Source organism: Pteronotus mesoamericanus, unplaced genomic scaffold (genome assembly GCF_021234165.1).
Source record: "Pteronotus mesoamericanus isolate MK-2021 breed Mesoamerican mustached bat unplaced genomic scaffold, CSHL_Meso_final scaffold_36, whole genome shotgun sequence".
Taxonomy (NCBI): domain Eukaryota; kingdom Metazoa; phylum Chordata; class Mammalia; order Chiroptera; family Mormoopidae; genus Pteronotus; species Pteronotus mesoamericanus.
In genome coordinates this window covers 21,375,021-21,389,860 of record NW_026555313.1, presented here as the reverse complement: position 1 = coordinate 21,389,860, position 14,840 = coordinate 21,375,021, and the positions used below count along the sequence as shown (strand labels likewise).

Here is a 14,840-nt window from a genome sequence, read left to right as displayed (position 1 = left end):
GGGAGTGATGGCCTTTGGCATGTGGAGAGCGAAAAGAGAGACTCCCGTCCTGGAACCTGGGGACACCTTTACTGCTGTGATCTGCTGAAAAACATGTCTGGTACAGCCAAAATCATATTAGAATGTTAGCATGGAGGCTGGGAGTGACTTGGTGTTGATGGAATGCTGGTTAAAATGCCCCAGTATGAGACTTTTCTTTGGTGTATAACTCGGTTTCCCTCTTATAACCTGGAAAGTTGGTTGCCCTGACCATCCTGCTGGCTCTACCCATGGACTAAACACCCTACAGTGGTACCTATGTTTTTGTGTCATCTTACATTCTCATTTTATATTGTGCTAGAAAGAGGACTGTTTCTCCATATTCCATATGTACGTACACACACGCACGCACGCACACACACATACTTTTCTCTTTCAGCCTGTTTGTCACAGGCAAGAAGACTAGGGGGCTCTCTTGGGCCCTCCCTCTTTCCTTACCTTCTCCCTGGACATCCTCATTCCCTATTTTAATTCTTGATCATGTAGGAATTGTTTGGGAAATGTTGATATTATTATCGTTATTAATAAAAACAAAAGGAATTTTTGTTTAAAAGAGAAATGTTTAACCAGATTCTGTTCTATTTGACTTGTGACTTGCACCTTTTGTTCAAAGTATTTTATTTAGACATTGTAATTGTGAACAGTTCTTACTTGTGCCAGTGACAGATGTCCCCATTTGAAGCAGTGCATATACAATAGCTATTGTTTGTGTCATTATCTTTATTTCTCTTCACTGTTAGAAACCAAAGTCTCTTATGCTGCCTGGGGACTGACAGAGGATCTGGGTTGTCTCCTTTGATCTTCAAAACAAGAAAGAAATATTAACGATTCTGACTCTTGATCCTTTTTTTCTAGGAGAGTAAATAGTCCCCAGTCCCCCACTAGTCTTTCATCCTGAATTTGCACAGAAGAAAGTGTGTGTCCAACATGGCCCTCCTGATGTTGCTGTCAGGGTCCCCATGAAGCTTGTTCTTCTAGTATCAGCAGCTCCGCTCCTGAACCCAGGAGTCCTCGATGGATTTCTGTAGTACAGAGCCTTTCTCAGCACTACACTGTTTTCATGGTCCCCAATCGCCCCTCCATTTGGTGGGGCCACCAGCTACTCACCAGAAGGAGGCCACCATGAAAGGCCAAACAGCTGCTGTTTGACTTCTCTGTTCTGTTTACATGGAACTGAGCTGACGGGAGAGCAGGCTGCCACCCTCCAGTGACCACCCAGTGGAGGCCCGTGAGCCTATGAACCGTGCCATCTTGCGAACTACACTTTTTAAAAATCATCGCTTTGTATTATAGTAACCAATGTGCGCAGTATATGTTGAATGTATATTAATATACTTTCCTATATCTGTTCTTTGAAAATGTCAGAAGTATTTTTTTTCTTCCTCATTTATGTTGAACTTAAAAAGGATTTTAAAAGTCTCCAGACTCAAGTTTCAGTAAGCCCATTAGCCCCTTTTTTGTGGGCACTTACAACTTAGTAACTTAATTGGACAGTAGGGGATTGTGAAAATAAAGAACTGATTGTCATCTTATATTGATATATTATTTACCCTGTGGTTCAGAGTCTAGTTGGGAGAAGCATCCAGGTGGGTGGAAGCAGAAAAAGTCTACCAAGCCTAGGGTGGAGCTTTGAGCAACGCATTATCTCACTCCACCTTGTAAAACCAGCATTCTCTAGAATTCTGAACGTGGCTCCACACTGTGGCCCCCTGCATTCAGCTTGCACTCTGACACCTCAGAGGGGAGTATTTGAATTTGCTGAATCAGGTGGAAAACGGATTCCTTCAGAGGGTACTTGAGAAGGAATAGCAGGAAGGCCAGATCCTAGGGTCTCAAGGCTGGGCCTTTATGAGGTGATTCCAGTCAGCCCAGCATTAGGACAACAGGGGACTTCTCTAATTTTCCCCATTTTCCACACCTGGACTCCCAAGGGCAGGACAGTATTTCCAGCAAAGCCCCAGGTTTGGCCAAGAGCTGATTGAAGTTCTTCTATGGAGAAAGGTCACTGAAGTGGGAACCATTGACTGAGTGTGGGAAGAAGGGTGAGAGAAAGGAACTTAACAAAAGCTTTCAAATGCCTGGTGGACTAGAAAATTGCAGTGGGACTGTTTAGAATAGAAGAGTGCCTTCTGAAGGAGGGTCTTCCAGCAGTCACCCAAGTCTGTGCACACTCCCATGGAAAGCTGGGCGAGTGTCTCTGAAGCCAGTGATTTACCCTAGATGCCTTCCAACAACTTGTCACAACCTTTTGAAATGGGTGCCAGTCCTTCCTAAAGTCAACCAGGGCGACTTGGGTGAACGCAGAGGAGTTGGGGCATAGCCTTCTGGATGTAGATCCAAAGATCTGAGCTCTAGAGAACAGAAGCCATGCTCACAGAGCCTTACTGATCTTTCTGACTTTGTCAGAGTCCCCACTCCGCTCCAACTGCAAAGATCAAGAATTGGGAAGGCCTGGGTGCCTTCCAAGGAGCCAGACCTCCACTCATGCTGGTCATACCAATGCCATCGTCCCCTCCTCCCCTCATCCCCTAAGCAGCAAGACCCAAGAGGAGCTTGCATGTGGTTGGTTACAATGCCCTGCCCTAGGGTCTAAATTGAGGTTCTGTCACCAAAAGCTGCAACAGAATTGCCCTACAGGAAATATTTGCAGGGGTGTTCCTCTCTCCACTGCTCAGTACAAACTCTAAACCCCATCTTGATCCACCACATGCTCTCCAGTTAAATGTTCTGAACAGAGTCCATGATACAGGGCTGTATCAAGAGTTCCTTGAGTCTCCTCCCAAGGCCTTTTCCTTTAACTGACCCTTTATCATCCTGGTGATGCTTCCTTTAGTGCACTAGTGCCATTCAATGAACAAATATTGTTTGAGTGTCTTGTTATGTGCCAGGCCTAGGAAGGGCCAGAGTCCTCCCCATGTAGACTGACCAGTGTGACACTAGGTCATAAATTGTGAAATGAGCAAAATCCACTTCTGTAGCCAGCTAGCAGAACTCACACATGCGTCAGAGGATCCAGGGCCAGCCATTTGGTGACCCACTTCAGAAACAGTCACTCTGAAGACTCCCAAGATCAGGAGAAAAGCGTGGTAGTACGAAGGGCCTGTATTGGTGAGCCCTGCACCCACTAAACAGCTTGTCTATTCCACTTGATGCCCCTAACAATGGCTGGCTGGCCCCCAAGTGAGATTCGTGGTGGCGGTTCCCATTGGCCTCTATCCAGAAAGATTCCTTCCTCCAAAATATTAGTAATGAGGGGCTTGGGCTAGTTTAAGCCTAAAGTCTTACGGTGAAATGGAGTAGATACACTACTGAATAAGTTCAGTAAAAAAGGAATCTCCATGCTCAGGAAGATGCTGTTGAAAGCACTCTCCAGCCCAGGGTCTTGAAGTCCCCAAGCCAGGCCTTAGAGTTCCTGCACAGAGCACCGGGACTGTGGGGATCTGGGGCCCTGTTGCTGCTGCTGCTGCTGCTGGCCAACAGGCAGCCACCAAGGAAGTAAAAGCCAGGCCTCCTGGTACTCAGGCCTGCCAACACCAAATGCTAATGGCTCAAGGAGGCAGGGCAGCTCTTGGCAGCTCTGAGCTGCAGTCTTCTCACAGACAAGCTAACGAGAACATCTGGCCTGCCAGCCTCACAGTTACTTGCTAAGTTAATCGTGAAAGTGCTTTGGCCACTAAAGAACTACGCAAATGTTGGATACTGGGTTTAGCCATAATAATCATTTCAGTAATAAACCAAAGAGGAGGGTAAAACAGTGACAAGTAGCTTGGAGCCCAACCTGTAAGATTCTGAGAGCTCTCATGTGCTGGCTGGGATGAACTCTCCCCTCCAGAAAGAGAATAACCTCTCTTGGCCTGAGACAACTACCTGTGAGCTGACCCAGCCCACAGCCTACCCCTGCCTTCCCCTCCCCAAACAGGCAGAAAGCTGGGCTGGCCAGCTGGCAGTCCAGGCGGCTGGTCCCTGAGGCTATACTCCCACAGGCCTCTGGCGCTGGGTCAGTCGGAATGGAGACCCCACATCGCAGCTTCTGCAAGTCAGGACCACACGGAGAAAATGAGATTCCCTGACTTCCCCCCACCTCTGCTGCCTGAAGCCAAGGCCTTAGCTCTGGTCTGACTGTGATCAAGGGTGATCAGTGAGAGCAAGGGGGAAAGATGCCAGAAATTGGGATTCTGGAACACCATATAGTTACTGTTTACTATATGCCAGGTGCCTTTCAGTTTTGCCATACACGTTCAAATTTAGTGCTTAAAACAACACAAATTTATTACCTGACAGTACAGTTCTGCAGGTCAAAAGTCCAAAATGGGTCACATGAGGCTAAAACCATGGTGCCAGCAGAACTGTATTTCTTCGGAAGGCTCCAGGGGGACATCCATTTCTTTGCCTCTTCCAGCTTCTGGAGGCTACCCAAGTTCCTTGGTTCATGTACCCTACCATCAATCACAGTGCGTCACTGACCTCTGCTCCCATCCTCCCATCTCCTACTCTGATTCCATCTCTCCTGCCTCCCTCTTGTATATTTAAGGATGGCTGTGATGACATGGAACTCACCTAGATTATCCAGGATAACCACGCCATCCTCCGGGGCCTTATAATTACATCTGCACCAAGCCCCTTTTGCGATAACAGTCACAGGTTCCAAAGAGCAGGACATGGACATCTTTGTGGGGGCGGGGGGGGGGCGGTATTATTGTGTATTATTTTGCCTTAGTCTAAGAAACTGATGTGTGGGAAGGTTCTGTAATTTGCCCAGGGTCACGCAGATAGTAAGTGGCATAGCTGAGATTCAAACCTAAGAGGAGCTTCAAACCTTGCCCAGCTCCAAAGCCTGTCTCTCTGAGGTGAAAGATAGGGGAATGGCTACAGTGGGAAAGGCTCCAAGCCCTGCCCCCCCGCCCCCCACCTCCAGAATCTGGCAGAGAGCAGCACCAGGCTGGTGTTTAGACTATGAGGGAGTTTCTTGGACAAATGCTGTAGGGCACATTCCTGCCTGGAGTTCTAAGTCCAGTCCTTCCTCCAACTCCCTGGGAGACCAGAGACGCTGGGCAAATTTCTTTCACTGTCTCCAGTTTTCTCGTCTGTAAGATGGCAGGAGGTGGAGGGAGGCTGGAGTAGATTGTCTCAGTGTTCCTTTCAGCTTGGACATTCAGAGGTTCTATGACTCAGATCCTGCCAGTGACCTGGTCTTGGAGGTCCTGAGCCTTCCAAGAGAAAACTTACAAACCGGCACTGCAAGCACCTTACATTTTCAGGATTCGCACTGGCCTCCAATAACCCCGACCGTTCTCGCCTGCATTTTACCGGTAGAAGACTGAGGCTCAGGAGATCACCTAACTGGTTCAGCATTCTCCTTCAGGCCTTTGCAAGTTGAAGGCAAATTAAGTGAGAAAGCAGTTCTGCTACCAGAGAAAGGCCAGAGGTCTTTCTCCCACACCAGTGATCCCGGAGGGCTAGCATCCAGTGTGTGATCAAATATAAATATGAACCATGCAAAGACATATGTTTTCAATTGAAATAATTTTCCTTTATTCTGAGATTATGCCTTATTTTATGTTAAAAATCTTTTCTCTTTTCAAGTGCTAGTCATGGTACACAGTAGGGCTTGGGGGATGGGTGGTAGGTCGGATTTTTACATGACAGAATTAAAAGTCGGCAACTCTATTGCGGGTCTCTAGAATTTGTTTGGAAATATTAGAGGTCTCTGAAATCTCAAAGTCTGGGATCCACCGAACACTTTCCACTCTCTCTCCAGGCCGATCGCTAGCACCGCAAGTTCCCTTCAGTTAAGGGCTTAGGGGGTCTACGAGGGCCTGGAAAGAGGTGTGCCAAACCTGCTGGCATGAGAGTGCGAGTGGGAGGGCTGTTGTGCCCTTGTGAAGGTGAGGGAGGGCCAGAGATGGGTGTCATCTCCTCGAAATTCAGGAGAGTGCCTGCTGTTCGTGGCCAGCCAGTTGCTATTTTCTTTTCTCCCTCCTCTCCCCTGCTGCGCTGGCACAGCGGACAGTGGTGGGGAACACATATCCTACCAATGAGAAAGGGATGGGTAGAGCTGACCCCACCCCTGCAAGCCTGCAACCGCCCCCTCCTGAACCCTTGATCCCTGGCCCTGCAGCCCCCCTAGCTCTCTGTTTGCCCACTCTATTTGCCCAGCTCCAGGGGCAGAGCTGATCCTTGAACTCTAAGTTCCACATCTCCACTGGGACCAGTGAGCAGTGGCAAGGCCTGGGCTGAGCTTATCAGCCTCCCAGCCCAGCCCCTGCTGGAGACATAAATAGGCCCAGGGAAAGCTGCTGCTCAGAGACTGCTGAAGTGCTCGCTCCAGGTAAGTGCTGCTACATGCTCCAGGCTCCTCTGGCTTCCCCAGCCCTGAGGCTCAGGCTCTGCTCCGTGCTGGGGCTCCGGATACCTGAGGCCTTCTCCCACTCGTGACCCCCTTCTCCTCTCCTGCCTGGAGCAGGTTGGGGGGATACAGAGCTTCCTTACACCACAGGCCTACCTGCAGCCAGGCCCCTCTTCTCCTCCAGGTCACCCAGGATGAAAGTGGTGGTGTTGACCTTGGCCGTGTTCTTCCTCACGGGTAAGTGTCCCCCAACTTATGAAGCCGCCCATCAGAAGGACTCTTCTCCCTGAATCCCTGTGGACCACCCTCTGGGGCACAGGGAGCAAAATGTCTCACTAGACCCTTCTCTCCTGCCCCCAAGCCTGGTCTTCCAGCTCAGGCCCTGCCCGGAGCTGGCCTGAACTGAGCGAGCCTCCTCTCCCACCCCAGGGAGCCAGGCTCAGCATGTGTGGCAGCAAGATGACCCCCAGTCACAATGGGATCGCGTGAAGGATTTAGCCTCCGTGTACGTGGACTCAGTCAAAGACAGTAGCAGAGACTATGTGGCCCAGTTTGAAGCCTCCGCCTTGGGAAAACACTTAAAGTAAGGACCCAGCCTGCGGTTTGGGGGGGCGGGGGGCAGGGGCTGCTGGTCCTGAGGGGCAGATGCCAGGCCTGTGGGAAGATGTAACCAGACTGGCTGAATCCCCACCCACTATTTGATGGGCTCCATAGCTGGACGGACAGACGAGAATGGGATCCCCAAGCAGGGTCACAGCCTCCTAGCAAGGGACAGACCAGTGCTGCCCGATTAGTAATCACAGCATCACACTCCTGTCTGCAAGTGCAACAAGCATCTTGCAGATCTGCTCCCGCCCAGCAATAAGGATGGCTGTCTCCAGAGAAGAGAATGGTCCAAAGTATAGAGATGAGGTCCTCAAAAGGCCCAGCTTTGGAGGCAGACAAGACTGAACACAAACTCAGCTCTGTCTCCCACTAGCTCTTCACTCTATGGAATGTGGTGGGGGGTGGGGAGGTGGGAATGAGCTGGGTGAGACACTGCATGGGACAAGCCAGGCCCAGGTCTGACCCACGACTACCGTACGTTCAGGAACAGGCATCACCCAGGTCTCACCACAAGTAAGCTTGGGCACTGGGCCTGCAGCTCTGGAGGTGTCCCGCGTGCCTGGAAAGTCCCCCCTTGAGACCTTCTCTCTCCCCTCCTCCAGCCTGAAACTCCTGGAGAATTGGGACAGTTTGGGCTCCACAGCCACCAAGCTGCGTGAAAAGCTCAGCCCGGTTACCCTGGAGATCTGGGGTGACCTGGAAAAGATGACAACAGCGCTGGCACAGGAGATGAACAAGGATCTGGAGGATGTGAAGCAGATGGTGAAGCCCCACCTGGAGGACTTCGAGAAGAAGTGGCAGCAGGAGGTGGACATTTACTACGAAAAGGTGACACCACTGGCCCAGGAGTTCCGCGAGGCCACGCGCCAGAAGCTGCAGGAGCTGCAAGTGAAGCTGACCGAGCTCAGCCAGGACCTACGCAAGAAGCTGGAGCCCTTCCATGACCAGCTGCGCCAGCGCTTCAGCGCCAGGCTGGAGGCACTCAAGGAGAGCAGCGCCAGCCTGTCCGAGCTCCAAAGCAAGGCCAGCAAGCAGCTGCAAGAGCTCCGTGAGAAGGCCACGCCCGTGCTGGAGGATCTCCAGGAGGCCCTGCTGCCCGTATGGGATAACTTGAAGACCAACCTTGCGACCATCATGGCTGCCATTGATGATGCCAACAAGAAGCTGACCACCCAGTGAGATGCCGTTGCTGCTGGGACTCCTCCTGGCCCCTCTTCTCAGGTTTCCCTTTCAGTTGCTTAGTTTCTTAGAATAAACGTTTACAAAGTGGGACACATGTTCTGGGTTTTATGCTTTTTGAAGATTCAACTATGATTTTTAAATAATAAAAAGTTCTCAAAATATTCTCTCTTGAGAGAGTAAAGATGGGGGTGTGGGCCTCTGCAAGGGACTCTGGGGAGTTGTGGCAGGGCCTGCGGCCAGGGACAGTCAGAGCTCATCAACTCTGGAACCTCAGCCTCTCAGGGCCTTAATGTTGGAGGAACTGCCAGGTGTCTGCTGCTTGGGAGCGAGGTCCTTTGAGTCCCTTTTCTAGGGAGGATCAAGCAGAAAGGAAGTAGAGGCCCAGGTAAAAATCCAAGGCTAAGTGCCCCGAAAGAGCCTCAACAATAAGTACTGCAGCTGAGTCTGAGGAGGGAACGGGGGCAGCACTGACTGTGCCGGGAGAAGGGGGCGCCCTGTGTCCTTGGTCGGAGGACAGGAGCCTCTCCCCAGCTCTCTGGCTCTGGGAGCGTGAGGGCGCTTGAAGGATTTGGGCAGGTTCAAATGAAGAGCTTGGCCTTTGCTTCTTCCTCCTTTCTTAATTAAACAACACTTAATCAAATGCTTCCCTTTTCTTTCTTCACAAGGGCAGCCTGCCACTCCTCACTCCTGCCCTATCCCGAAGCAGCCACTGTGTCCTCAGGCACAGCAGTGCAAGCCAGCCAGCCCACTGACGGGGCTCCAAGCATTGCCACCCCATCTTTCTGCCAGCTCTGAGTCAGAAAAACAATCACTACCTTTTTCAGGGAGTTAGCACATTTTTATTTTCAAGATGCCTTCATAACTATAATCTCACTGCATCCTTCCTGAAGTTTGGGTAGACAGCCATTAAATCCATGGTACAGAGGAGAAAAGTGAAGCTTGGAGATGGGAAGTCACCGGCCAAGGTTGAAGAGCAGGATGGGAGAGATTGCCCTTTTCAGACCCATTTGCGCTGGGCATCCGTGGCTATTTTGAAAAAGCAAGTGCTCAGCCAGGCACTCAAGTTCATCTGGGTGCAGATACATGTATATGTGCTCTCGTGCGTACATCCCTATTCACACCCTGCCCCTCTTCACACTCAGGCACACATAGCCTGCTGTGCACGCACAAGGATTCATAGACCTTCCAGGATCTGGGCAGTGCCTTCATGGAGCCTTTCCTACTTTCTCCCCTCAGGGCCTTTTTGCCCCCCTAGCACAGGCCACTGGATAATTGCCCCTCCTCTGTCTCTTGGATAAAGCAGCAGGCTTTGTAGTTCCTAACCACCTACAACAATAGGTATCAAACCCAGATTTGGGTGAGAACATTTCTCAGGTGTGGGTGCTAGGATGCCTGGCCCAGTTGGGCTGGGAAAGAAGCCCAGGTAGATTTTCAAAGAGACAGCCGATTATCTCCAAGTGGGGCTGGATGTACAGACACCACAAAAATTTGTCAGGAAGCCCTCCGACACCTGGCGTGGGACTAACTAAGCTTTTCTTCCTGTGTCAGCTGAGCTGAATATGGACAGTTGACCTGGGCTTGAGGTCCGGCTCTACCACGTGCTGGCTCTGCAACATTTACTCAGCCTCAATTTTTTCACTGGAAGAGAGGGGAGCACTGCTCAAGTAGAATGTGGTTCTTGAACTCTCTGATGAGAGTATCTGTTGGGTGATGAGGACACAAACAAAGCACCCTCTGTGGGTGACTTTGGATTACTTCTTAGTTCCTAGGACCCTGGCCCTCCCACTCCAAAAAGCTGTCCCCTTGGGTGGTCCCAAGGGGACAATCAGCTCTGCCTATAGCAACAATAACAACCATTTACCAGGTACTGTTGATGTGCCAGGTGCCATGCACTGTCTCATTTCATTCATTCATTCAAAAAACCTACAGTGGAAGCGGTATTATTGTGCCCACTTTACAGATAAGAAACTGAGGCTGATATAGCTTGACAGAGCCAAGATTAGAGTCAAATTGTACCTTATTCCAACTACTGCCCCAGTGGCCTCTTTCCCTGAAGTGTGGTTTAGAGGCCAGGTGGCCCAGACAGCATAAGTCAGTTCCTTAATTTTGATGAATACACAGTCTCAACTCTGATGATGACATAAAAATGCCAGGCACAGTACTTGATATAGAGCACACATTCAAGTCACATTGCACAGCATTTGACAGTTAGTTTATCAAAGTGTCGTCAAACCTATTATCTTGTTTGCTCCTCCACACAAACCTATCAAGGCAGGCAGTGTAAGTAGCGTTAATCCTACCTTACAGATGAAGAAACTCAGGCCCAGATGCTACGAGGTGAGAAGCATACCAGCCCTAGGCCTGCTCAGCCCAGCGCCCACCTACAGAACAGCCCGCCCGTGCCCAAGCCAAACATACGTGGCACATGCGGCTTTTTGTCTGGCTTTATTGGGAAGACAGCATGCCTGGGGGTGGGCCAGGTCTGGGGGACAGGATGGGAGGACACTGAGAATGCTGTCCTTTTCAGGCGAACTTCAGGGGCAGCCCTGGAGGCTGCAGGACCCAAGGAGCCGGGAGCATGGGTGGGCACGCAGACTTGGGGTGCTGAGGTCTCAAGTGGCCTAAGGGGCTGGAGTTGGTGTGGTGGCAGGAGTTGAATCCCAGAAGCTGGAGAACTCACCCCTAGGTGTGCTCCATTAGTCAGTCTTTTCAGGAGCTGAAGCTGTCTGTCATCCAGCCCCTGGCAGGTAACTCATTAAGGGGAAGTAATAGAGGTGAGGATGAAAGCGGGCCTCCATAGATCCCCCCACCTCTTCCCCAAACCTCTCAATCTCACCCAGCAACACGCCTAAGACCTCAGGCAGCATCCCCTACAGCTCTCCCCAGGCTTGCTCTCCGAGTTGGGACAGATGCTTGTGCCCCCATTGTCCTGAGGTAAGCTGGAGAGGAGCGACTGGGCGGGAAGCTGTGTAAGGTCAGGTCTGCCATTCTGTTCTAGGCAAATGTTGCCCCCTAGCATTATACAGCCCAGTAGCTCTGAGTAGGATGCGGCAGAGGGGAAACAGTGTCTCATTTGCAAAGTCATCACAGGATTTATTAGCAATGTGATCTGGGGAGGGTCACTTAACCTCTCTGAGCCTCGATTTTCTCATCTTCACAATGGAGAAAACAATACCTACTCCACAGCTGGCTCTGAGGACAGAGAATGTTTGTGAACATACCTCTGCTACCTAAATGCCAGCCAACGCCGGTGGCATGGAGGTGCGAGGAGGGGACTGGAGGGCAGGGCAAGGTGGTAGAGGAAGGACTGGCCCAGCGCTTGGAGCTAGATAGAAACACACACACACACACACACACACACACACACACACACACCCCCGAAATGAGGTTGGGGGAGTGTCCCAGTCAAATGGCTGGCCAGGCTGTCAGAAAAGGAAAATGGATGTGAGGGCTCAAATGACCTTCCTTGGAGCCATGTAGGGCACCTGAGGGAGAAAGGGGAGACAGCAAAGGGAGAAGAGGCCAGGAAGGGACAGAGGCGTCCATTGTCTCTCCCCAGCAACCTGAAACAGCCCTGTGAGGGACCCTGTTTGGTAGACCACGGCACGGAGGCTCAGAGGTGCAGGCCCTGGCCGGGCGCGGGAGAGCCACAGCCGCACTACCAGGGCTGTCACCAAGTCAGGGGCAGGTAGGAGCCGAGGGAGCTGGCGCCCAGGACAGGAAGTGAGGGTGTACCTGGCCTGCTGGGTCGCCTGGGACTCCTGTACACTGGTCAGCGCGTCCTGGCCTCTCTCGCTAGCTTGCTGCACATAGTCACACATGAAGCCCAGAAGGGAGGCATCCTCCGCCTCCACAGCTCCTGCAAAGAAAGCAGGGCTGAGGAGGGTGGATCAGCCTCTGGGGGGCGCCCTTGGCTCCTGGCCAGCCACTCATCATGACCTGGGATCACCAAGCCACCTCCCAAGGGTCCCCCAGGCAGAAACCTACCCCTACCTGTCCCTCGCCCAGTCTCCACAAACTGCTTAAGGGCAGAGGCCAGAAGCGCCAGGAGGGCAGCCACGAGGAGGATCTGGGGCTGCCTGGCACCTTTGTTCCTACAGGGTCGTGTCTTAGGAAGTGTCCTCCAGGTCCCTGGGGAAGTGGCGTGGCCCCTGCGGTGACGCCGGAGCTGGGTGCAGCCAGGCGGAGAGAGAGCCTGCTCCCATGCTACCAGCTGACATGGGGAGATGGAGGGTTTTCGGATAGGACACTCAGGGCGCCACAGCCCAGAGCGAGGGAGGTGCAGGCTGCAGCAGAAAACCTGCCAGACTAGGTAGGGAGCAGGACCCCTGGGCCCTGGCCTGACTCCTGCCTCTGGAAAACTGTGCGACGCAAGATGGGTTTCGGCCCCTCTCCAGGCCTCAGTTTTTCTGTCTGCGATACGACTGGAGTGTCTTAGGCTTCTCCTGGTCCTACACGTGCAGGATGAGGGGAAAGTGAGCAGATCAGGAGCTACTGCCAGTCCCAGCTCTGTCACTACACTCTTTGTAGTTTTGGGTAAGTGACCTCCTTTCCATGGGCCTCAGTTTCCCCCAGTGTGCAATTGGAGGGGGGACCACTCATCGAGCCCTGTGTCTTCCTTGGCTCTAGCAAGCTCCTCTCCAGGCTTTGCTGGCTGGGCTGGCAGGGACCGTCCTCTGCCCCTCTTCACCCTGCTCTCCTGTCCACACCCTCCTCCCCAGGGGCAGTACGTGGAGCAGCAGCTTCTTGGGAGGAATTGAGCAGGCAGACAAGAGGGTTCTGACCTGTTTTATATTGTCCCTAGGGCAGTGGGAACTGAGGATCTGGTGAGCTGGACAAAGGTCACCTGCTGACCAGTCTAGACCAGGGCCTAAGGCAGGATGGCCAGATGCAGCCCGGCCTGCCGGGAGACTTGGGAAATCTCTAGAAGACTGTGGGTGCCATACCACTCTCCTGTTACCCAGGTGGATTCAGGAACTAGGGCTGAACGGAGCCTGGAAAGACCCCATTCCTTCCTAGCCGCCTGGCTCCCCAGGGGGAGGCTGGTGAGACGGGAGAAAGTCTTGGGGGATAAGCCAGGGGCCTCTGAGCCCACCTTAGCCTTTCACACTTGGTCCCCCCTCCCCGACCCCTCAGCCCTGAAAATAGCCTGGCTGGGGTGTAGGGAGGGCGTGAGAGGATTATGGGCTTCTGAAGAAGTTTCATACTTGGAAATAACTCAGGGCATTGGGATGGGTGTGCCTGGAGGAAGTTACTGAAGACCTATGGGCAGAGGCTTGTGTGGAGAGGGTGGGAGTTGAGCTCACCAAGCCTCTCTCGCCAGCATCTCCATCTTTGGCTTCAGTCCCAGCGCTGCTTACCCAGAAGCTTCTCTGAGCTCGCCTAGGGCAGGGGCTGGTGGGAGAAGGGCCAAGGCCACTCGGAGCCCAAGGCCTTTGCCCTGCCCCTCCTCCTCTCTCCTCACCTTGCCCTCTAGACCCACTGATAACATTCCTTGGGGCAAGAGCTGGGCCCTGCCCAAACTGTGGTGGCTGGGTTCAATTCAGAGCTCGGAGTACCTCTTACCGCAGATTCCTCAGCTTGGAAATAGCAGTGCTGGCTGGGTGGGCAACTGAAAGAAGCCAAGGCTGTGGAGTGGCCATTCTGGTGGGGAGAAGGCATAGGGAAGCTCTGTAGGCGCAGTTGGCTGTCTAGGGAGAGACCTCAGGCCCTTGTCAGGGGAGTGTCCCCTGGGCCCATGTGTGGGAACCGTGGCATGGATGGCAAAATTGGGAGGTTTTTGAGTTCTGTATGCTAAGACTTTGGAACTAAGGAATCCTAGGTTTAAATGATGCCTTTGGCATTTACGCATATGACCCAGGGTCAGAGATCTAACGTCTCAGAGACTCAAATTTCTCCTCTGTAAAATGGGGATAGAACACTGATATGCCTGAGCTATAGTGAAAAGTACGGGAGATGTATACAAAGCAGCTGATCCATGAACGGACTCAGTAAGTCTCTCTCCCTTCCTCCAAACACTTTGCCCTTCCCCTGACAGAAGAGTCTAGAAGCGGGAGTGCTTCCAATGTAGAAACTGGGCTTTTGGCAGGCAGCCATCCTCTTAGGAAGAAGTAACTACCCCACGGTGTGAAATCAGAAGCCTGAGAAATGGCCTGGCCCTACCATCAGAATTCTTTATGCATGGCTGAGGCTTGAAATTCCTCTGTTAGAGACTCACTCCTTTGGCTTACACCTCGTTTTCTGTTAAAATGCAATTATTCAGATTCCCATGAAGTAGACATTATTAATCCCATTTTATAGTAAGAAACCTAAGGCTCAAATGGTTAGAGATGTACTGAAGTGCATGGGGCCTATCAGTGGTAGAGCTGGGAAGCAGAATCCTGCGCTTCGAACATCCACACTGGCACCAAACAGCTTGGAGAGATGAGGCCCTTGAGGTTTACCAATCACTCATACCTCAGAGTAAATCCATTTTAGATCTCTTTCTGAGCACAGATTTTGGTGACGGAGTAGGGAGGGAAGAAAGATGATTAGAAGGTCACTGAAGGATTTGGGCATCGGGGAAGGTGGAGGGCAACTTTGCCCACTTCCCCTTTCTGTCCTGGCCTGTTTCTCGTCCCAGAAGGTGAGAGCCACAGTTGAAATCCGGAGTCCAGGCTGGGCTGGG

The 14,840-nt window shown here is 52.0% G+C and overlaps 1 protein-coding gene across 1 annotated transcript; it reads left to right on the top strand.

Moving 5' to 3' along the window:
• The first annotated feature begins 6,213 nt into the window (after positions 1-6,213).
• On the top strand, positions 6,214-8,265 carry APOA1 (apolipoprotein A1). The gene is made up of 4 exons (XM_054592545.1): positions 6,214-6,367; positions 6,570-6,622; positions 6,815-6,968; positions 7,594-8,265. The coding sequence occupies exons 2-4, from the start codon at positions 6,580-6,582 to the stop codon at positions 8,168-8,170; spliced, it is 774 nt and encodes a 257-aa protein (XP_054448520.1). The 5' UTR covers positions 6,214-6,367; positions 6,570-6,579; the 3' UTR covers positions 8,171-8,265.
• The last annotated feature ends 6,575 nt before the right edge of the window (positions 8,266-14,840 follow it).